At 49.2% G+C, this 23817-nt stretch overlaps 1 protein-coding gene across 2 annotated transcripts in view; it reads left to right on the plus strand.

Moving 5' to 3' along the window:
* mRpS28 (mitochondrial ribosomal protein S28) overlaps positions 1–23817 on the plus strand; it is a 191016-nt gene that overhangs the window by 139674 nt on the left and 27525 nt on the right. For both annotated transcript variants that reach the window (XM_068358488.1, XM_068358487.1), the window contains exon 2: positions 7550–7671. In XM_068358488.1, the coding sequence (XP_068214589.1) occupies positions 7550–7671 (122 nt within the window). The remainder of the gene's footprint in view (positions 1–7549; positions 7672–23817) is intronic.

The following is a 23817-nucleotide window of genomic DNA, read 5'->3' on the forward strand; positions in this document are numbered from 1 at the left end:
CGCACGAACACCCTTCCGCCTACCAACAGTTCGGCGCAAGAGCACGACCATCTTGGCGCTCACAATCAGTCTCTCAAGCCCCTTAGGCCTCAACAGAGACAACAGTCGCCTGCGCGACCGAGCCCAGACCCTATCCCTAAGGGTAGGCCTGTGTCGATCTTGCCTGTAGTGAAGCCTCCATCAGACAAGAGGGTTAGGAAAGCTGCCCAGGTTCCTAAACCCAGGGAGCAGTCCTTTTCTAAGGACCTCCCCCTTTGTTCCTCAGGAGCCCGTGAACCCCCGTGGCTTAGCACTTTATTCAATGTTATGCGCCAAGCCTTGAAAGGAGTCGTTCCCCACTCCCAGTCCTTAGGTGACACACCTAGGATCCCCTTATCGCCTCCTCTCTTCCCAGGGTCCTTTCCTCCCTCCGATCCTAGGAGGAGTTCGGAAGATCCCGCACAGGCAGGTCCTTCTGGCAAGGGGAGACGGTCATCCCCTCGCAAAAGACCTCTGGAGGAGATTAGGCATGAACCTCAGGGTAGCCCCTTGCAGTTCTAGACGCCACAGGCCAGGCTAAAGGGGAAAAGGAAAAGGTTTCGTCCTTCGCCCCCCAAGGAGGATAGGGTTACTTCCTATGGAGACTCCTTCCGTCCTTTACCGGTCGAGATAGTGTCTAAGGAGGCACGACCTGCGACCGGACGGGACTTGCCCCGTACGGTAACGAACTTGCATTCCACCTGTAAGCCGACGGAGTCCTCTAGGCCCTTGGGGTCAGAGGACCTCCAGCCTCGTGGGAGGGAACCGAAGGATTAGTTCACCATCCCCAAATCCTCGGCCAGGCTTCCTCCCTCACTGCCTCCCAGGCAGCCGGAAGCGAGTACCTCCTCGGCAGTCTCCCTATCCCCAGTCTATCCAGTCAACGACTTCGACCCACTCTGGGCTCCTATGGATGAGAGCTCGGACGTGGAAGGGCAGAGCGATCTCAAGGACGACGCTCTGCCAGCAGCCGCTAGCCCTAAGCTTACGGAGGATGAGAGGAAAGAGTCTGAACACTCCTGGTAGGTCCTAGCCTGCATCCATTTCAGCAATGGACTTCCAGATCCGTCGGCAGCCCCTCTAGATGGAAAAGAAACGGTCCTTGACCAATTCTATGGCACTCGGAAACCTCATAGGACCAGTGCAGCTTTGCCCTGGTCAAAGGGGTTGAAGAGTGCCAAACAGAAGGCAGTGTCCTAGGCAACTGGGTCCACCTCTTCTCTCCGCTCCATCTCTTCCTCCAAGCTCCTACCTCCTCTGTATGTGTTTCAGACGAGGTACAACGAGATCCTCGGGGAATCTCTTCCAATGCTGCCTCTCGACCACTCTATAGAGGCACTCTCGAAGGCCACCCCCTTTGAGAAACTTACGGACTTCCAGTCTCCTTTTCGGTCTCTGAAATCCTAAACCAGGAGAAGGTGGTGAAGTATGCCATGCAGTCTACCTTGTGGCTGGATTTCTGGTTAGGATCCTTAAGACAACTGATGCGGTCTAAAGACCTGTCTCGGGAATCCTCCAGGAAGTCTTTGGAGACTTTCGTATTTCTGGCTCTCGGACCATCGAGTTCCTCTCCCATCAGGTAGTGAACCTTTGGGCTAACACTATCCTGAAGAGGAGAGATGCCGTCATAGGCAAGTTCCATAGACATCTCCCTCAGGCTGAAGTAGCGAGACTGAGAAATGCTCCTTTCGAGGGCAATTCTTTGTTCCATCCCGAGGATGTTGAGCGGGTGGCAGAGAGGTGGAGGAAGTCCAGTCAGGACACTCTCATCCAAAAGGTCTTAACGGCTAGATCTTACCCCTCTCAGCCACAGCGGAAAGCACAGCAAAACCCGCAGCCGAAAACGGCTAGAGACCCAAAACAGCAGGGTAAAAAGGGTGCAAAGCAGGCCTTTCACAGCAAAAAGTCCTTTCATAGAGAAAAGGGTAAGAAGGGATCTGGCCGAGGCCGGTCCCAATAAGACAGGCAATCCTCCCATTTGCCCACCTGTGGGGGGATGCCTGCAAAGCCGCTGGCAGAGGTGGCTTCACCACGGGGCCGAACCCTGGACGGTTGAGGCGATTTGTTCAGGGTATCGCATCCCGTTCACGCTCTCTCTCCCTCCACTGACTCTAGTGCCGATTCCATCGAACTCCTGTGCGAACTGATCCGCACAGGAATTTTCCCTCAGGGTGGAAGTCCAGTACATGTTAGAGAAGGATGCTCTCCAGGAGGTCCTCGACGGGTCCCCAGGCTTCTACAGTCGACTCTTTCTTGTGAAAAACACGTCTGGAGGCTGGAGACCAGTCATCGACCTATCGGCATTGAACAGGTTTGTTGAACAGACGCCTTTCAGGATGGAGACGGCCGACACAGTCAGACAAGCGATAAGACCCCAGGACTTCATGTGCACTCTAGATCTGAAGGACGCATACTTCCAGATCCCAATTCACCCGTCTTCCAGGAAGTATCTAAGATTCATGTTCAATCGGAAGCATTACCAGTTCAGGGTACTGTGTTTCGGTCTTTCCACAGCACCCCAGGTATTCACGAGAGTATTTGCCCTAGTATCATCTTGGGCTCGCAGAGTCGGCATCCGTCTCCTAAGATACTTGGACGATGGGCTGTTTCTGGGAGACTCGGAGGCGGCCCTTCTCCGCCAGCGAGACGAGCTTCTAAGGTTTTGCCAGGATCTGGGGATCGTGGTAAACCTCGAAGTCTCAACTGATCTCTTCTCAAGAACTGGTATACCTAGGCATGCGATTAGACACCCTAAGGCACAAAGCGTTTCCATCAGACGAAAGGATCCAGAGGCTGAGGGAGATAGCACAGGTCTTCCTCAGTCGAGAAGAGTTCCCGACGCAGTATTGGCTTCGCCTTCTCGGTCGCCTCTCTTTCCTGACTCGACTGGTCCCCAACAGTTGCCCCAGGAGGAGATCCCTTCAGTGGCGACTAAAATCCCTGTGGAACCAACACTCCGATTCCCGGGATCACCTAGTCCGCATAGGGCTAGAGGAACAATCAGACCTCAGGTGGTGGCTAGCGGAGCCGAACCTCTGCAAAGGGGTTGATCTTCTTGTCTCTCCCTCGGAATTGATGCTTTTTTCGGATGCATCAAAAGAAGGGGGGGGAGGGGGGGCTCACGTGCTGCATCATTACATCTCCGGCCAATGGTCCGAATCAGAAAGGTACCAGCACATAAATCTCTTAGAGATGAGTGCAGCCTTTCTGGCCCTCAAAAAGTTAAACCAGGTCCTGGTGGGGCACTCCTTGGTGTTGATGAGCGACAACACCACGGTAGTAGCTTATCTAAGCAACAGGGCGGTACCTTTTCGCAGCAGCAGTGCCATCTTGCAGTAGAGATACTCAGATGGGCAGAGGACAACTCTGTGACTCAATCAGCTCGCTTCATTCCGGGCAAGTGGAATGTGCTAGCAGACAAGCTGAGCAGAGCGACTCAGATAGTTGGCACAGAGTGGTCTTTGAATCCTCTGATAGCCAACAAAGTCCTGACTTTGTGGGGTTCCCCGACTGTGGATCTGTTCGCAACGGCCCTGAATTTCAGGCTCCCGTTGTACTGCTCCCCAGTCCCGGATCCCCAAGCTCTTTGGCAAGATGGTTTCCAACAACGGTGGATAAACCTGGACGCTTGCGCGTTTCCCCCGTTCTGTCTGATGAGAAAAGTCCTCAACCAGGTACGAGCAAGCAACAACTTGCAAATGACCCTCCTAGCTCCACTATGGCATCACGCAGAGTGGTTTCCGGACCTTTCGCATCTCCTTACGGAGATCCCGAGGGAGCTTCCTCCACAGCACGACCTCCTCAAACAACCACATGCCAACATCTTCCACAAAGCCGTAGCTTCGCTTCAACTTCACGCCTGGAGACTATCCAGCACCTCCTCACACAGAGAGGCTTTTCGCAACCGGTTGCGAAAAGAATGGCTGGACACCTCAGGAGATCTACAGAGGCTGTCTACCAGGTGAAGTGGTCAGTTTTCTGTGGTTGGTGTCATGGAAGGGTATCTCTCCCCTCGATGCCTCTGTTCCAACTATAGCGGAGTTTCTTGTATACCTTCGGGAAGAAATGCTTCTCGGTCTCGGCAGTCAAAAGCTACCGCTCAGCCTTGAGTCTCGCCTTTAGACTGAAAGGAGTCGATATTTCCTCCTCGTTGGAACTTTCTTTGCTCATACGCAGTTACGAGCTTACTTGTCCCCAGGTAGAGCTAAGACCTCGCCCTTGGAATGTGGTTTGGGTACTCAGGTCTCTGAAGGGCTTCCCCTATGAACCACTACGCCAGGCCTCCGATCGCCACCTCACGTGGAAGACGGTGTGCCTGCTCGCTCTGGCTTCGGCCAAGAGAGTCAGCGAACTTCATGGTCTATCTGCTGATGTCTCCCACTCTAGGAGAGGGGGGGAAGTAATCCTCAACTACATCCCTAAGTTTGTAGCTAAGACTCAAAATATGGGTGTGCCGGACTCCAGGTTGGGCCCATTTCGGATAGAGAGTCTTCGTTCTGTAACCGAAGATCCAGACCAACTGTTACTATGTCCAGTAAGGAGTTTGAGGTGTTACTTAAGAAGAACAGCAGCAAAAGCTCGCCCCTGTGTACGAGCACTTTTTGTCAGCACGGGGAAGGTCAAGAGGAGGGTCACGAGGAATACTGTTTCCTCCTGGATAAGGAAAGTAATTGAATGCGCTCTATATCCAGATCCTCCCCTGTCCAACCGACCCAGAGCTCATGACGTCAGAGGCATTGCAACGTCTCTGGCATTCAAGAAGAATTTTTCTGTGGCACAGGTATTGCAAGCGGGCATGTGGAAGCGTCGGACAACCTTCACAGCCCACTACCTGAAAGACGTAACCCACAGGAGCATGGAAACCTCCATTGGTCCTGTGGTGTCCGCACAACAAGTGATCTAATACCTCAGGCTCCTTGATGGACAAATAGCAGAGGGTTGAGGGCTGAGGTTACCGAGGTTAGTCTGGGGTGAATGAAAAGAATGTCTAGCTCCCTTCTTTCTTTCTTCTTCTCCCCCCTGGGGAAACAGCTTCGCAAGACAGAAGCATAGCTGACCTCACCCCTCTGCAGGTAAGATTCATTTCCCTTGTGCATCCCAAGTATGAATAAATACTATGTTACGTCACCAATACCTCGTGAGGGAGGGTATTGGATATGTCTTAGAACTCATGCTTATCCTCTAGTTCCTACGTAAAGACAAGCCATGGGTCTCTCTCACACAAGCTCCTGCAGGCCGCTATCATCGAGTTACCTTGTAACTACTTTGATTTTAGAGAGAGTGAGTGAGTGAGTGAGTGAGTGAGTGAGTGAGTGAGTGAGTGAGTGAGTGAGTGAGTGAGTGAGTGAGTGAGTGAGTGAGTGAGTGAGTGAGTGTTTATTGAAGCTGTCACCGTCAAGATATTTATTATTTGCCTAGGCCGGCGGTCATTAGGCACAACGATCCCCTGTCTGAAGAACAAGGAGTCAAGTTATGGAAAGAACCATAGAACAAGAAGAACATTGTTTGTCGCCGAAGAATGTACATTAGCTGGAGGTAAACAGACGCCTCGCTTCAATTATAGGGCGATATGGATTTTGATTACACCAGCAGAGCGTTCGTCTAGGTGTTATCAGAGGCATGGTTTTAAGGAACACCAATGAGGATGAAGAAACAAGAAAATTTCCTTATATGGAACTGTCCATAGTTAACCCCTCCCATACAGGGATATATAAACTTCCACGCGAACGAGAGAGAGGGGAGTACGAAAGACAGAAGAGGAGGAAGCCCGAGAGAGAGGGAGAACAAGCTCAGGGAGGAAGAGAAGACGTAAGGACCAGAATGCAGATGTAACCAGCTTTGTCCAAGATGTCAGAACGAGTCCCCCCGCCCTCATTACCGACCACGAAACGCATGGACCTGAAATATCTACGTTCCTGTCAACCGTCGAGAGCTGCTGTGAAGAGTAGTATTTTTTTTTGTATTATCTATCTACTATCTTGACTGTTCCCCTATTTGCTGGAGTGTAGTTTAATCAAATGATTTTCTTTTAGTTCAGCGCTTCCTAAGTGCTCAATCAAGAAACATTTACCTTTGACTAGTTGTAAATAAAATTGTTTTCTTTTGCGAGTTTTCTTTCTATATTTCCTTTTGTTTCATGGTGTTTTGTAGTTGAAAAGTCCCCATTTCATTAATCAATTCAACAGAACCTGGTTCGATCCCCACGTGGATCGTAACAGGTTCCTACTAATTAGATCAAAGATCAATTAGAGGGAACCCCGGGTCATGACCAAGGCCAGTTGGTAGAACTTCCTCCCTCCTAATAGTAAGTCACCCTATAAATAGCGAAGGGTTGTATCTGTGTCGTAACAAATTACAAATTTGGAAATAATTTGTATTTTTCTTAACATACAAACCTGGAGCTATTTATACAAATTGGCCCTCCACCCTGTCCCCCTAGAAGTCCTGCCAGAAAGCAAAAGTGGTTACTTAACCGACAGGTGTGAGTGAGCGAGGTACCTAGTCTACCCCAACCTCCTCCCGCTAACTAGTGGAGGGGGTAATTATCCCTCACTAAAATTGTCCTAGCTGGTTTTCAACGTTGCCAAAAGTAATACCTTATAAATAGCTCCAGGTTTGTATGTTAGGAAAAATACAAATTATTTCCAAATTTGTTATTTTAGAATGTTATTTTTTTTGGGACATTGACCATAGTTGTTTTGGCTAATTTTTCATGGCCGGATGCCTTTCCGGCCGCCAACCCTCCCCATTTACCCGGGCTACGGACCGGCACTAAGTTGAGGCTGGCTTGCTCCCCCTTAGTGGCTTGGAAAAAGTGCGTGGAGTACTGTGCGATAGGAAAATAGGGGTTAAATTGCAAGGTAAAGTACACAGGACAGTTGTGAGACCGGCAATGATGTATGGAGCGGAGATGTGAGTAATAAAGAAGGCAGAAGAGAAGAAGATGGATGTGGCAGAGTTGTAATGTTGATATGGATGTGTGGGGTGACAAGAAGAGATAAGATATGGAATGAGGTAATTAGGGGTACCTCAGGAGTTAGAAAACTATCAGATAAGATCCAAAAAAGTAGACTGAGGTGGTATGGTCATGTCGTAAGAAGAGATGAACAGTATATTGGGAGGAGAGAGATGGAAATGGAGGTACAGGGAACGAGAAGGAGAGGGAGACCAAAACGAAGGTGGGTGGACTGTATCAAGGATGATCTTCGATCAAAGGGATTAACCAGTGATGAGGTGTGGGACAGAGGGTGATGGAGAAAGCTGACCAGAAGCATCGACCCCACATAGAAGTGGGAAAAGATGTAGACAAAGAAGAATTTTTTTTTGGATATTGTAGTTCACTTCTTATGAATTTTTTTTTAATAAGTAATATTCATGATGTGAATAAAGTATACACTAAAGTACTGGAAATTTTCAAGAACCATATTGTGGAAATTATGAAGGAATATTTTTTATTGTCATTACCTAAAGGTTTATGATATTTCAGGTAGGACGGAAAAATTGTATCTAGTGTTTTTTTTTTTTTTTTCAGATTGGTGATCCTCGAAACAAAGTGGTAGAAGGAACAATATTTCATGTAGTTGGTGACGACTTGTACATTGACTTTGGCAGCAAGTTTTATTGCGTATGTGTTCGTCCCAAGAGAAATCCAGGGTGAGTCATAATTTAGAGCTTTGAAATTCCTTTAGAAAATTTTTACTGTCATTATGTTCTTGCAGGTACTGTAGTTGCATTAATTATATTTTTTAAACATTTATTTGTTCCGTAACTGAAATACAAACCACGCTATTTACATGGGGTAATTACTTCGACGTAGCTGAATGACGAGCCATAAAAGTTTTAACGAGGGTTTACTACCCCGCCGCTAGTTAGCGGGGGTTAGGGAGTGGTAGCTAGCTACCCCCCCCCCCCCCTCACACACACACACACACCGGTGAATGCTTCACTTTACTTTTGGCTCGGGCAGAGAACAGACCTGTCTGCTTTCTCCCTCGCTTTGACTGCCATATTTAATCTGTTTTTGCTTTTTCTTTTTCAGTGTGTTTGAAGTTGGCCTCTACTACTATGCGTACATGCCCTGGACTTCCCGGCCGCCCTTATGGGACCTTTATGTCGGCGGTCGACACCGATCCCCACGCCTTATGTCCTCACTGTAGGGGCCAGCGGTGTGATAGTGGTAATGTGTGTATAGAATGTAGGGAGTGGTCTACCTCCCAATGGGAGAGGTTTGCCAGGCGCCGGAAGAAAAAGTCTAAAAGGGATCTTTCTCCTTCAGAGGCTTCTTTGAAGAGAGAAAATTCCAGGACTTCTTCCGTTGCCCTTTCCTCCTCCGAAGCTCTCCCTCGAGCGGTCTCTTCCGAGAGGCTGGCGAGTGGTAGCGTAGACCGTATTGCTGTTGACCGATCCCGGGGTGCGGGAGAGGTAGTCTTCTCCCATAGCGAGGCGGCTGCCGCTCCTCCCCCGGAGGAGGATTTGAATATGTCTAATCGTGATTTCTTACAGCTTTGGGCTTCCTTGGGGCTGCAGGGTTCGCCCTCCAAGGAAGCCCTGTTTGACATGATCAAACTTGGTGCAGCTGTCAAACAATCGCCAACTACAGCAGGGATAGATCCTCTGTCTGTGGTTGACGTTGTTGTGACGGAGCCATCTCGTGGGTCTAGTCAAACCCCCGTTCCTGTTGCTGAGGTAGCTGATGGCTTAGGTTCCCCCTCCGATCACCTTTCGAGGGAGGATTTAAGTCCCACAGTCTCTCCTGTCGGTGATTCTCCCCCTTGGGGGAGTTCACTTACAGAGACTCCCCTGCGGAGGCCCCTTGATGGTCAGCTTGCTGATCCCATGGCCCCTCGTGGGCGTATAAGGCGGAAGGCTCGTACTCCCCTTCGCCGTGGAGGCCTTCCTTTCCCTCACAAGGGAGTTAGGAGGCGCCTCTTCGGCTCGTCGTCACCACAGTCCTCTGCGGAGGAGACGACTCGCCGTTCGCCGACCCTGCCAGCTACCACCTTGACCTCTCCGGGGATCGTTCGCGATCCCCTTCGGATGATGGTCGTCCTTCGGGACACAGTGACCAGTCTTCCTCTAGTCCTGCTGACTTGCCGTCACCCTTCGACGTTGCGGATGCGCGTTGCGCGCCACCTGATCCTGCTACTGCGCAGGCACCGGGTCCTTCGGGGCTTAAGGGCCTTGAGCACTAAACCGTGCCTCTTGCCCTCAAGCGCCAGGTTCTTCCTGCGCCCCCTCCTGCTGCTGCCGCTGTTCCTGTCTTAGCGTCACAGCGCTCACCTGCGTGCGTGCACGCCCCTGTTCCTGCTACGCGCCAGGGTTCCCCTTCACGCCCACATCCTTCTGCGCCCCGGCACCCTCCAGCAGTTCCTGTGACAGCGCGCCAGAGCCCACCTGCGCCCCGGTGTTCCCCGGTTCCTGCTTCGTCGCGCGCAGTTCAAGAGGTTCCTACGCTAGAGCACAGGTGCTCTCAGGCTCTTCTGGACTCGCAGCGTCCGTCTGGAGTTACGCGCGAAGCGCGCCCACGTGCAGTTCCAGTCCCAGCGCTCACGCGCTTGCCAACGCGCCAGTGCGCTTCCACATCGCAGCGCGCCGCCCAGGAGGCGCCTAAGCTAGCGCACGGGTGCTCACAGGCACCCCAGGGCTCTCCATCCAGACCGCGCGATCCTGCACACGTTCCAACCGCGCGCAACGCTTCGGTTGCGCGCCCAGTTCCAGTCATCAAGGCTCCCCATGCAACCCTCCAGCGCACACCAGTGCGTCCGCATCCTGATGTGCGCCATGCGCGCTTATGATCACCTGCGCGCCCACAGGCGAGTATGCCCGTCCTTTCGGACCAGCGCCTACCTACGCGCCAACGCGCTATCCTGAACCGGCGCTCTCGCGCCCTCGCCCTGTTTTTCCGGATATGCGCTCAGGCGCCCCTGTCCTCTCACGCCCTCCATTGCCGCCTCCCGTTCCGGCTCCTGCGTGCCACACGCCCTCGCCATATCCCACACGCGCTCGGTCCAGCTCCTGCGTGCCCCCGCGCCCACGCGCCCGCACCATCTCCTGCGCGCTTTTGCTCCTGTGACCTCGCCTACGCGCCACCGCGCCCGCTCCACCACCCTCTCTTGCCCACGCAGAGGCGCGCACGCAAGATTCCTGTGCCACGCGATCCTTTCGCGCGCGACCCTGACCAGGGCCCATCACGCGACCTCCAGCGCGAGCGTCGCCAGGCGGATAGGTTTTTGTCTCGTTCCCCTCCCCACAAGCGCAGACCAGCGCGCTCGCCGGAGGAGGGGCGGTTCCCGGACAGGTCTAAGGACTCTTTCTTTCCAGCTTCACAGGCGAACCCGCATTTGTCGACTCCTCCAAGGGATCGAACGATCCCCTTCCCTCCAGAGGGAGTGTCTGACAGCGCGACAGTCAGCCAGCAGCCCTGGTTCGGTACCCTGGTCAGAGCGCTTGTGCAGGCGATAAAGCCCGCCCTCTCTGACATGGGTCACAAATCAGTGGCAGCTCCCTCCCCCCTGAAGAGGAAGAGAGGAGTCTCTCCCGTGGAAACAGCTCCAAGGCCTATTTTGTCTCCTCGCAGATCCTTGCACAAGGCTCCTTCCCTCCCCAGACTTTCTCTCCCTCCCCTGCGGATGAGGATTACCCATCCTCAGGAGAGTCGGACGAGCCGTACCGTTCCCCCATCGCACCAATGGGGGAAGCTCCGCCTCTCCCTGAGAAGTCTTCTCGTCCAGGGGTGGAAAAGAGCCTGCACTCATCGTTACTCGAGTCCTGTATCCCGCCCAGGAGGGAACCGAAGGTCTCTAAGACGATCCCTAAATCGTCAACAAGGATCAGGCAGGAGCCATCTAGACCTCCGAGGATGTCCACGTGTCCCCCCAGGAAGAGCCACTGGGGACGGGAGACTTCGCTGCCAGTCCTTCAAGAGGAGAGCACCAAGAGTCAGAACACACATTCTGGCAAGTCCTGACCCTCATGAGGAACCTCAACGGGATCCCAGACACTGAGATTCCTCCTCATGAAGGTAAGGACACGGTCCTGGACCGTGTCGACGGCACCCAGAAACCCCCTAGGGCCAGTGCAGCTTTGCCCTGGTCTCAGGGGATGAAGAGTGCCAGGGACAAGGTCGAGGGCCAGCTCTCTGAGCTTGCCTCCGCCAGCAGATCCAGCGCCGGTAACAAGCTCCTCCCTCCCCCTCGAGTCCATCAGAGGAGGTACTTTGAGATCCTTGAGGAGTCTTGTTTGGGTCTTCCGATGCATCACTCCGTGGAAGAACTCACCGGGGGAGTCCCTCTAGAGAGACTCTTCAACCGGCACGTGTCCTACTCAGCTACTGAGATCCTAAGCCAGGAGAAGGTCGCTAAGTGTGCCATGCAGGCAACTTCGTGGCTTGACATCTGGCTGGGGTCTCTGGGCATCCTGGTGCGGTCCGAGGACCTCTCCAAAGAAAGCACCAGGAAGGCACTGGAGACTTTCTTACTCTCAGGCACACGGACCATTGAGTTTCTGGCCCACCAAGTCTCGAGCTTGTGGGCCAATACGATTCTCAAACGTCGGGACGATGTGGCTGAGAGGTTCCACCAGAAGGTTCCCAGTTCAGAGGTTAGCAGGCTCAGACACTCTTCCGTGTTCGGTAAGAGTTTGTTTGAGCCTAAGGACGTGGAGCTTACCGCTGAGAGGTGGAGGAAGTCCAACCAGGATTCCCTCATCCATAGGGCCCTGACATAGAGGCCCTACACACCTCCAGCGGCTCAACAGCCCCGTCCAGCTAAGGACACGAAGAAGACCACTGCAGCGAAGCCGAAGGTGTCTAAGCCCTTTCCTGCCAAGAGCAGAAGGAGCAAGAAGTCCTCCAGGGGAGGCAAGAACCCTAGAGATAACAGCCGAGGCCATAAACGCTAGGGTTGGCAGTCCCCCTGCATGTCCACCAGTGGGGGGATGCCTACAAAGATGCGCGACAAGGTGGCAGCAACTCGGGGCAGATGCCTGGACGATTTCCGTGATCGCTCTGGGTTATCGCGTCCCGTTCACAGCCTCTCTACCTCCCCTGACAGCGAATCCAGTGTCGTTGAGCACTCTTGCCATGGGATCGGCAAGAGGGCAAGCCCTTTGGGCAGAAGTCCAGACCATGTTGAAGAAGGACACTCTCCAGGAGGTTGTAGACAGGTCCCCAGGCTTCTACAGTCGACTCTTTCTTGTGAGAAAGGCGTCTGGAGGCTGGAGACCAGTCATCGACCTCTCAACCCCGAACGGGTTTGTCAAGCAGACTCTGTTCAGTATGGAGACGGCAGACACGGTCAGACTCGCAGTGAGACCACAAGACTTCATGTGTACACTGGACCTGAAGGACGCGTACTTCCAGTTCCCAGTCCATCCGTCTTCAAGGTAGTACCTAAGATTTTGCCTAGACAACAAGATCTACCAGTTCAAGGTGCTGTGTTTCGGTCTCTCCACAGCCCCTCAGGTGTTCACCAGAGTGTTCACCCTGATCTCTTCGTTGGCTTACAGGATCGGCATCCGTCTCCTTCGTTATCTGGACGACTGGCTGATCCTAGCAGACTCGGAGGCAACCCTTTTTCGCCACCGAGACAAGCTCCTCGAAGTTTGCCAGGATCTAGGGATCATGGTAAATCTTGAGAAGTGCTCTCTGCAGCCCTCTCAGAAACGTATATCTAGGCATGGTCATAGACACCAATCTTCACAAAGCCTTCCCATCAGACGACAGGATAGCAAGGCTGAGGAAGGTCGCGAGACCTTTCCTCAATCGAGAAGAACTCCCAGCCCAATCGTGGCTTCGTCTCCTCGGCCACCTCTTCTCCCTGGCCCGTCTCGTTCCCAACGGTCGCCTCAGAATGAGATCCCTCCAGTGGCGACTCAAGTCCCGGTGGAATCAAAGTCACGATTCCCCGGACACTTTGATCCCTATGGGTCCTGCGGAACGGACGGACCTACAGTGGTGGGTGGCGGACGAGAACCTACGAAATGGAGTGGATCTTCTCGTCCTTCCCCCGGATTTGATGTTGTTCTCGGATGCATCAAAGAAAGGGTGGGGTGCCCACGTTCTGAACCACAGGACCTCAGGCCTGTGGTCAGAATCAGAAAAGTACCTTCACATAAACCTGCTAGAAATGAAGGCCGTGTTCCTGCCACTTCAGAAGTTCCACCAAGTCCTGGTGGTGGCTTATATCAACAAGCAGTGAGGTACCTTTTCAGAACAGCTATCCTATCTTGCAGTAGAGATCCTGAGATGGTCTGAAGTCCACTCGATCTCGCTAGCGGCTCGCTTCATTCCAGGCAAAAGGAATGTGCTCGCCGACAGTCTGAGCAGAGCGACGTAGATAGTGAGTACCGAATGGTCTTTGGATCCTCAAGTAGCCAATAAAGTCCCGACTTTGTGGGGTTCCCCGATGGTGGATCTGTTCGCTACGGCGCTGAATTTCAAGTTCCCGCTGTACTGCTCCCCGGTCCCGGACCCCAAGGCTCTCTGGCAGGATGCCTTCCAACAACGGTGGGACAACGTCGATGTGTACGCCTTTCCCCCATTCTGTCTGATGAGGAAGGTCCTCAACAAGACCAGATTATCGGTCAATCTTTCAATGACCCTGATAGCTCCGCTATGGCATCACGCAGAATGGTTCCCGGACCTTCTGCAACTCCTCACGGAGGTTCCGAGAGAACTCCCTCCACGTCACGAGCTACTCAAACAACCACACGCCAACATCTTCCACAAAGCCGTAGCTTCGCTTCGACTTCACGCCTGGAGACTATCTAGCATCTCCTCACAGAGAGAGGATTTTCGCAACAAGTTGCGAACAGGATGTCTGGTCACCTGCGCAAGTCATCTGCAGGGGTCTACCAGGCGAAGTGGTGAGTCTTCTGTGGTTGGTGTCGTGGAAGGGGTATCTCTCCCCTCGATGCCACTGTTCCAGCAATACCGGAGAGTTCCTCGTGTATTTGCGGGAGGAAATGCGCCTTTCAGTCTCGGCAGTGAAAGGCTATCGCTCAGCCTTAAGTCTTGCCTTCAGGCTTAAATGAATGGACATTTCTTCCTCGCTGGAACTTTCCCTTCTCATACCGAGTTATGAACTTACCTGAACTCAGTCGGAAGTGAGACCTCCTCCATGGAACGTGGTTCGAGTTCTCAGGTCTCTGAAGAGACCTCCCTACGAACCATTACGCCAGGCTTCAGATCGCCACCTTACCTGGAAGACGGTTTTCCTGCTAGCTTTGGCCTCGGTCAAGCGAGTCAGTGAGCTACATGATCTCTCGTACGACATCGCCCATTCAAGGGGATGGGGGGAGGTAACGTTCAGCTTCGTCCCCGAGTTTGTTGCCAAGACTCTGAATCCGGGAGTGCCGGCCCCTAGGTTCAACTCTTTCCAGGTTTTGAGTCTCCGTTCTGTAACAGATGACCCAGACCATCTCCTACTGTGCCCAGTGAGGAGTCTGAGGTTGTATCTTAAAAGAAAAGCTGCAGTTCGTCCCCAGGTGCGAGCCCTGTTCGTGAGCACCGGGAAGACGAAGAGGAGGGTCACCAGGAATACCATCTCTGCCTGGATTCGCAAGGTGATACACCTGGCCTTGAATCCTGACCCTCCTCCTTCATGTTGCCCTAGAGCGCATGATGTCAGGGGCATAGCTACGTCCCTGGCCTTCAAGAAAAATTATTCAGTGACGCAGGTCCTTCAAGCTGGGGTGTGGAAGCGTCAAACCACCTTCACGGCCCACTACCTGCAAGACGTGACACACAGGAGGCTTGATACGTTTTCTATCGGCCCTGTGGTGGCTGCACAACAGCTGGTCTAACCTCAGGCTCCTTAATGGACAAGTAGCAGAAGGTTGAGGGCATTGTTAACCAGTTTTAGTCCTGGGTTCTCTGCACAGCTGACCTCGAACCTCTGCAGGTAAGCCATGCTCCCTTGTGTTCCTAGTATTAAATGTAATACTGTCATGTCCCCATACCCTGATGAGGTGGTATTGGGAGAGTCCTAGCCTAGATTTCCATCTGAAGAACTCCAGGTCAACTTCCTAGGACGAGTCACTTCTCACCTTCACACACAGCTTATGTAGGCCGCAGCAGTTTCACAGCATGCCAGCGAGGTGCAGGAACCCCTTATTTCTTGAGTACTTACACACTCTAATCTGGGGTCCCCGGGCAAGCCAAAGCCAGTATGGCAGGGACTTGCCTCCCTTCCTAAGGGTTGAGTCACCCCATGTAAATAGCGTGGTTTGTATTTCAGTTACGGAACAAATGACAAATTCGTAGATAATTTGTATTTTTTCCTAACTATACAAACCTTAGCTATTTACACATATTTACCCGCCAGCCCGGTCCCCCGGGATAAGCCCTACCTCTAAGCAAAGTGAAACATTCACCGGTGTGTGTGAGGGGTGGGGTAGCTAGCTACCCCTCCCTACCCCCCGCTAACTAGCGGCGGAGTAGTAAACCCTCGTTAAAACTTTTATGGCTCGTCATTCAGCTACGCTGAAGTAATTACCCCATGTAAATAGCTAAAGTATGTATAGTTAGGAAAAATACAAATTATCTACGAATTTGTCATACTTACCCGCTGGTTATATAACAATAGCTTTATTCTTCTGTCCGGCAGAAATTCAAAACTCGCGGCAATCGCATAGATATGCCAGGTGTACACTAGCGCCACCACGGTAGCTAGGCCGAACTATTCCATCCAGCACCAGATTTTCTTCTGCCGCCATTTTGGCAACATCGAAGGAATTCACTCGTGATTAACCTGGATTTAGCAGTATATTGGTGATGTACTCTTATATACGGGTTTTGGCATTCGCTTACTTGGTTTTGTTTGATATTTGATCGCTATGTTATAGCTTAAAAGGTAGGATTAGAAATTTTTCAACCTATTTTAAACTAACGAAAGCATTATGGTGATAGGGAAACACCCCGCCTCATCGATGACGTCACAGTCATATGACGTAAGCTTGAGTATGACTTGCATTTTCTTTCTTTTTCCACAAAGAATGATAAGTTAATACTATCTTACAAAGTATTTAGTTATATTAAATAAAAGGATTGTTATTTTTTTTTTTTAGCTAATCTGTTTACAAAGATTAAACAAAATTAGGGTTCAGTTAATTTTTATACGATGTAGTATTCATGACAATCGATATAGTCTCACGATTCTTTGTATCGTTAATTTACTTGTTCGTTTTTGGGAATACTAAATTTTTGCGTATAAATGTTCCAATTGTTAAATGTGACTATTCGTCTTTTATTGGAACCCCTTAACCTGTTAAGCGTCCCCCCTGGACCAGGTTGCCGCTAACGTACCGTCACGCTTTTTTTGCCCTGAGCGGTCATTTCACTAATGATAATTTTTCAAAGTTAATATCATTTCTTTATGCTTATAATTTGTATTTATAGTTAATTAAATGGTAGAGTAAAAAAAACAATTAATACTACTATTATTTCATTCCAAATGGCTACATAATACTGGATATTTTAATGGGTTCTTTTTATCTTCAATCTTAAATCTTACGCCTGGATAAGCAACAAAAGCAAAGGGATGTCACTCCCCCCCCTCTCTCTCTCTCTCTCTCTCTCTCTCTCTCTCTCTCTCTCTCTCTCTCTCTCTCTCTCTCTCTCTCTCTCTCTCTCTCTCTCTCTCTCCATATCGTTTCCTGTATAGTTTTCAAATATGTTCGTCATACATTTGTACATTATTTATCCACTTTATTCTCTCTCTCTCTCTCTCTCTCTCTCTCTCTCTCTCTCTCTCTCTCTCTCTCTCTCTCTCTCTCTCTCTCTCGGCGTTTCCTTTCCTATATAGTTTTGTGAAATCTCGTTGTCCAGTCATTCAGTAGTGAGAAGTCATTTTCGCTTTCGGCATCGAAAGAAAAATTTGTTTCTTCAATATACTCATCACTGGAGGATTCAGAACTAGTGCTCTCATTATCAAACAGGTTTTCATTATCAAATTCCTCAACAAGAATATCATTTATTTCATCTAAAGAAATAACCTTTCTCTTTAGACCGTTCATTACAAAAGGGACAACAAACAACCACTTCCGCATGAACGGTCGAAGCACACTGATAGGAAACCAGTTTTCTAACATCAAGCTACCTTCAGAAAAATAGTTGCCAGACATCATATAAGTTTCAATTTACAGCCCCCATATGCTGAGAGTGTTGCCAAGTGGTGATCCTATACTTACTATATGAGTAAACGTAATATCACGAGACTGACGGCTTGAAAAAGGCAATTAAAGTCATGAACGGAATATGCAGTTGAAGGCGGTACCGAGTAGATCCTGGTGAACGGTTTATCACGTGGGTGACGCATAACAGGTTAAGTAATAAGGGTTGGTGTAAATATATAGATATATTCTTTATTCCTATATCTATTCATTTAATATTTTTAATATTTTATATAAAAGATATTGGTACATTTTATATAGGATTTAATGACTATTGCATTCTCATTCAAGCCCTTGACAGAATAGTAAGGTCTCCCTCTACGGGCGTGTCTACTTTTGGTTTTATGCCAAGAGTTTAAAAATGCAAATTTTTAGTGCTAGATTAGTGCAGTGAATTTTATTCAATACAGTGGAGGGTGCTTCTGTTCGGACCTGTCGTTTTCCTAGCCTTAGACCTCTTTCAAGCTCCTGGACCCATGGGAGAACTAAAGTTGATCGGCGAAAGGAAGCGAGAGGCATTAGTCTGGCGCCGAGCGTCTTGTAAGACCTGAACAGAAGTTCCCTCGAGCGTTCCTGTTGACAATTCCTAGAACGCTCGCCCTCGCCGTAGGTAAGGCGAGGTAAAAGTGTTTACTAACATTAAGCGGCCAAGCGCGAGTGTCTTCCTTCCATGCGCGCGACAAGCGCCAGGCAGCTGAACGTGATGGCGCCCACCAGGTGGCTGAGCTTGATGGCGCGCTCCAAGCAGCTGAGCATGATGGCGATCGCCAGGTGGCTGAGCGTGACGCCTCGCGCCAAGCTAAGCATGACAACAACAGAGCGTTGGTCATCGAGCATTCAGCAAGGCTAGCTACTAACGCTGCTGTTAAGAGTTTGACACGATGTTTGTAACTTAGTGCAACTTCTTTGTTTCTTTTGTTCGATAATCGACCGTTCTAGACGTGATCGGCATAGTTCCGAGCGTCTGAATCGCGAGCGTTATTGTTCTGAAGTCACGTGGCGCCGAGCGTCAAGAGCTTGCATGGCATCAAGCTTCACGCAGTTGAACTTGACGTCGAGTGTCAAGCAGTTAATAATGACTCCGAACGCCAAGCAGTAGCGTGTCGTCGAGCATCAAGTAATTGAACATGACGTTGCGTGTCAAGCATAGCTCCAAGCGTCTAGATCACGAGTGTCTGAATCGTGAATATTATAGTTCCGAGAGTCACGTGACACTGAACGCCAAGCAGTTGCTTGGCGTCTGGCTTCCAACAGTAGGACTTGATGTCTACATGACCATGAGCGTCTAGCGTTGGAACATTGTTACGCCAGGCGCTATATTAAGAAATAGATATTAACTAGAAAGATATTATTTTCTCAGACCAAGGCCTGCTTGAACTAATTCTTGGTGTCTGTGGGAGAGCGAGAATTAAACCTCTAAAGCATTGAGGTCAGAATTCAGAACATTAAGGAGTTGACTCCTAGGAAACAAGGCATCTCTACCTCGGTTAGAGACTCGTAGAAGAAGAGAGTGACTTTCAGAAACTCATGAGAGTTTTTTTCTGAAAAGTTTCCATTTTATTTTGTACCTGCTGCTTCTCGTCCCGCCTTCAAAGTTTTTCGCGAAGGAAGACGGCGAAGGAGTCTTTATTATTTTTATTATTATTACTAGCCAAGCTACAACCCTAGTTGGAAGAGCAAGATGCTATAAGCCCAAGGGCTCCAATAGGGAAAGATAGCTCAGTGAGGAAAGGAAATAAGGAAATAAATAAATGATGATAATGATTGACATTAAATCATTCTAAGAAAAGTAACAACGTCTAAAAGACAGTGCTGATAGGGCAGTGTAATAGCGCGTCCTCAATGCAGCATAAAGAACCTAACTGCAGATGTTGGTTCAGCAGCATGTTCAGCTGCAACAGCAGCAAGTGCAATAGGGCTTTTGTGAGAGAAGGCAGTGTCGATTTTTTGCTGTGTACATCCTGACAGGATGTCAGAAGTTGGCAAAGCTTTAGTTCAGACTGATACTGATCTTGTTCCTGAGTCTGGTGTTATGGTACAGGCACCGCCGCTTCCGCCAGACTGGTTTCCGTCTGCTGAAATGCGGAGCGTTTATGTAAGCGATGAGGAAGGAGAGTTCGCGATCAAAGTTTTCTACACCGGTGTCACCTGATGTTGATCCTAATTGGACTATGGTGCTAGCATGAAGCAGCGGCTCTCATCTTTTATGCAGTCTTATCAGCCTTCTGTTAGCAAAGTGATGGTTCGTCATGATTCTTATCAGGACGCGTTGTCGCACAGGCGGCCTACCAGCAAGCTAATGTTGAACAGAGTGATAAGGCTTCTATATCCCATTGAGTGTCTGGTTCTCTTGATACCAGACATCAAGCGGCCAAGCGTGTCATCGAGCGTCAACCTTCCAAGCGCGGCGACGATCGCTAGGCAGCTAAGTTTGGCATTGGGTGTCAAGCTGAACGTGACGTTGCGCGTCAAGCTGAACGTGACATCGAGCAACAAGCTTGTGATGTCAAACAAACCGTGACGTCCAACGTCAGTCACATACTGTTCGAGCTACGTCCAGAGGACAAAGTTCTCTATGGAGACTCAGAGGACTATGCTTGCAGCAGTAAAAAAGGTCCACTGGATGATTTCCTTAGATCTCCAGGATGCTTTCTACTTCCCCATCCATCCAAACTTCAAGCTACCGAAAGTTTCGTGTATAGGAGGAAGTTGTCTAGTTTTGAGTTCTTTGTTTCGGTCTAAGCACCATCCCTCAAATAGAGGGTGCGTCTGTGAGGACATATCGTTGTTTCTTATCCTTACTTCCAAGGAATGTCGATTTGAAACTTCTTCTAGCTCCCTTTTCCCGGAGAGAAGAAATATCGAACAATAAAAGAAACGAGAGGCTTTAGCTCCCGACCAGTCGCCTACTCGAGCATACCTTTTGACACCTCACGGGTCTCTCACCTTCATCATAGGAAAGGTGAGGTGAAAGTTTTTTCGTCATCTTCAGATGACTCGGCACCCAGACGAGGCTGGCATCAACTTCCAGACCTCTATAGAGGAAGAAGGACACGGTCAATCAGCGTCCCATCTTGACACCGCAAGCTTCTGGTTGTAGTCTTTCGAACAGTTCTGAGCGTTTTTTCTTTCTACCAAAGAAAACTCTCCTACCAAACAACCTTTTAGGATGTCAGCAACTTTCAAATAACGTCCAACTCTCTCAGTTGCAGGACAGTTGTCTGAGCCTAGCATGGCTTCAGTTCTTGCTCCTTCTCCACCATCAAACTGGTTATCGTCTTCTGGACACACTGCGTGTTTTTAAACGGTATAGAAAGAGAGCTTGTGGTAGACTTGACGTCTCCGGTACCACAACAGTTTGACCCTATTTTCATTACACTACTAGATTTGTAACATGAGCTCTCTTTGCTCATGCTAGTTTGTCGGCCTGCGTACAACAAGTGAGTAGCAGACCTGGATCTTGAGTGTCGGGTAACTTCACACCTGGACACTAAGCGTAGTGAGCCTACTAGTCGAGATGTTCTTGAAGACGAACGTCTTTACAACTCCCTAGCAAAGAGTCAAACAAACAGACGTGACGTCGTACGTCCACTTAACAGGATGTCGAGCTTCCAGCAGAGCAGGATGTCCTGTAAGACGTGACGTCGAGCGTCTCGTCTATCGAGACGCTACATTAATCATCAAGCACAATGCAACCCCAAGCGTCAAGCAGCTCGTGACATGGTCTTGTACACGTTCCCACCATTCAAAGTGCTTTACAGGATGTTACAAAAGTTCTTGTCTCACGAGGGAACCAAGTTGACTTTAGTAGCTCTCTTCTTGCCGTCAAGAGGTTGGTTCACAGAGGTTCTGGAATGGATGGTGGACATTCCAAGAAGCTTGCCATTGAGAATACAGTGATGCCTCAGGATACAAAAGTAATCCGTTCAGGATACAGTTTTGTATCCTGATTTTTTCGTATCCTGAGTCGCGTTTTACATGTAAATGGCTTAATCCGTTCCAAGTCTTACGAAAAGACACCTTTTCTTTCATAAACACGCTAAACATGCATTGCAGCCATTTCTATCATTCAATAATTAACCCAACCGTTAAAAACAGCCTAATCCATTCCAGAAACCACCATGGTATTATTCAATAATGTAGTTATAGCCTAGTTATCCCCTCCAAGCCCTAAGAAAACGGTCCGTTTTCTTTACTACTGTATAAAAGTTACGGTACTGTATGTAAAGCATTTGGATCAGTGAAGGTGTATTGTTACCTGTACGTACACCTAAATTAAGGATTGATACCCTGAAAAAAAGGTTACTGTTAATTAATAAAAAAGTTGAAACTTACCTTTTGATTGAGACGATGTCCGATAGCGAAGTCGCGGCAGAGGAGGATGGCATAAGGCAGAAAACGTATCAAGTGACAGACTACGTACAGTAATTTACACACTTAACACATTAACACTTAAACTTTACGAAATAAAAAAATGGCAGAAATAACTAACACTTAACATTACGTATGGAAAACTATAAAATGAAAGAAAAAATTACTTTAACACTTAACGGTAACATAAAACTTAAAATTGAATTTTTTTTTTTTGCTTTTTTATAACTTTACGTTTTTCATATTTTCTAAATTTCTTCTACTTCTTCATCACTTTCTTTTTTCTATTTCTTTTCTTTACTTTCACCTTCTAATTCTTCATCACTTCCTCTTTTCTGTTTCTTTTCTTCACATTCACCTTCGTCTTGGCCTACTAATACTGCTGGCCTCTTTAATAAGAAACTATCCATTGAAGCTTGTTTCTGCCTACTCTTCAACACATTTCTAAAATGCGTTAGGCAAACGTCATTGCAGTGTTGAAGCGCACGGTTGGTATAAACTTTTTCTAGATGTTCCTTTTCGACATAGTCTGCCATTTTATGGAAACATGCGAGAATTTCTTTAATGTCTGCCGTTTTCAAAGGTGTAACATCCTCCTCATCACCGCTAGAGAACTGCTCTTGAACAACACTCATTTGCATCGTCTCCAACTCCTTCAGGTCGTCCGTCGTCAACTCCTCGTGGTGCTCCTCGATAAGTTCATCTATATCCTCGGCGCTAACTTCCAGTGCCATGGACGTACCAAGATGTACAATGTCAGCCACCTCAGACTGCTGAATGGGTTCAGGATCGTCAACGATCTCGGCTTCGCCTCCAGGCTTCCCGAGCCCCTCGAAGTCTCGTGCAGAGACAACATCAGGCCACAGCTTCCTCCAAGATGAGTTCAGGGTACGCCTCGAAACTTCCTGCCAAGCGAGATCGATGAGTTTGAGGCATATCACTATATTTAAGTGATCTTTCCAGAATTCACGCTGAGTGAGGTTTGTACTGTCTGTGACTTGGAAACATCTCTGGAAGAGATGCTTCGTGTACAATTTTTTAAAATTAGAAATAACTTGCTGGTCCATGGGCTGGAGGAGAGGGGTGGTGTTAGGCGGTAGATATAGGACCTTTATGAAGGAATACTCGGCCAGAAGATATTCCTCGAGGCCAGGAGGGTGAGCTGGAGCATTGTCCAACACCAGCAGACATTCCATAGGGAGGCGCTTTTCTTCCAAATATTTTCGGACAGTCGGACCGAAGCAGACATTCACCCAATCAATGAAAAGTTGCCTCGTTACCCAGGCTTTAGCATTCGCCCTCCACATCACGGGAAGGTTCTCCTTGATGACTTTGTGGGCTTTGAAGGCTCGGGGATTTTCTGAATGGTACACCAGCAGGGGCTTTATGTTGCAGTCCTCACTGGCGTTTGCACAAAAAGCAAGGGTAAGCCTGTCCTTCATAGGCATAAGTCCTTGTAGATTCTTCTCCTCCGCCGTGATGAACGTCCTACGAGGCATTTTCTTCCAAAAAAGTCCAGTTTCGTCGCAATTGAAAACTTGCTGCGAACTGTAGCCTTCCTGCAGAGTCAACTCGTCGAACGTTTTAACAAGGGCTTCGGCGGCCTTCGTGTCCGAGCTGGCTGCCTCCCCATGCCGTACCACTGAATGAATGCCAGTCCCTTTCTTGAATTTCTCGAACCACCCACGAGAAGCCTTGAACTCTGGGGGTTCCTGCTGGGATGTTCCTTCTCCTGCCCCTTCTTCGGCCTGAGAACGCATGAGATCACCGAAAATGGCGAAGGCCTTCTGGCAAATTGTAGTCTCAGTGATGGTGTCTCCTGAGATCTCTTTGTCCTTGATCCACACAAGAAGCAGCCTCTCCATCTCGTCATGCACGTGGGTTCTCTTGTTGGAGAAAATAGTGACGCCCTTAGAAGGTGTCGCTGCTTTGATGGCCGCCTTCTGCTTCAGGATGGTGCCTATCGTAGATGGATTCTGGCCATACTCCTTGGCGATCGCACTTAAACGCATGCCAGACTCGTACTTTTTTACGATTTCAAGTTTCGTCTCCATCGAGAGCATCGTCTTCTTCTTCTTTCCTTCGGCAACATTCTTGGGACCCATGGCTACAGTAATACATAATATAATACACTACGTACGTTATATACAGTACTATGTATAGTAAACACTAATACAGTACAGTGCACAGTAACGAATGTTTAATAACGATAACACGTGGCGTACGAATGTACTGTATATTAACACTACGTCAAACAAG

This window comes from Palaemon carinicauda, chromosome 35 (assembly GCF_036898095.1).
Source record: "Palaemon carinicauda isolate YSFRI2023 chromosome 35, ASM3689809v2, whole genome shotgun sequence".
Taxonomy (NCBI): Eukaryota; Metazoa; Arthropoda; class Malacostraca; order Decapoda; family Palaemonidae; genus Palaemon; species Palaemon carinicauda.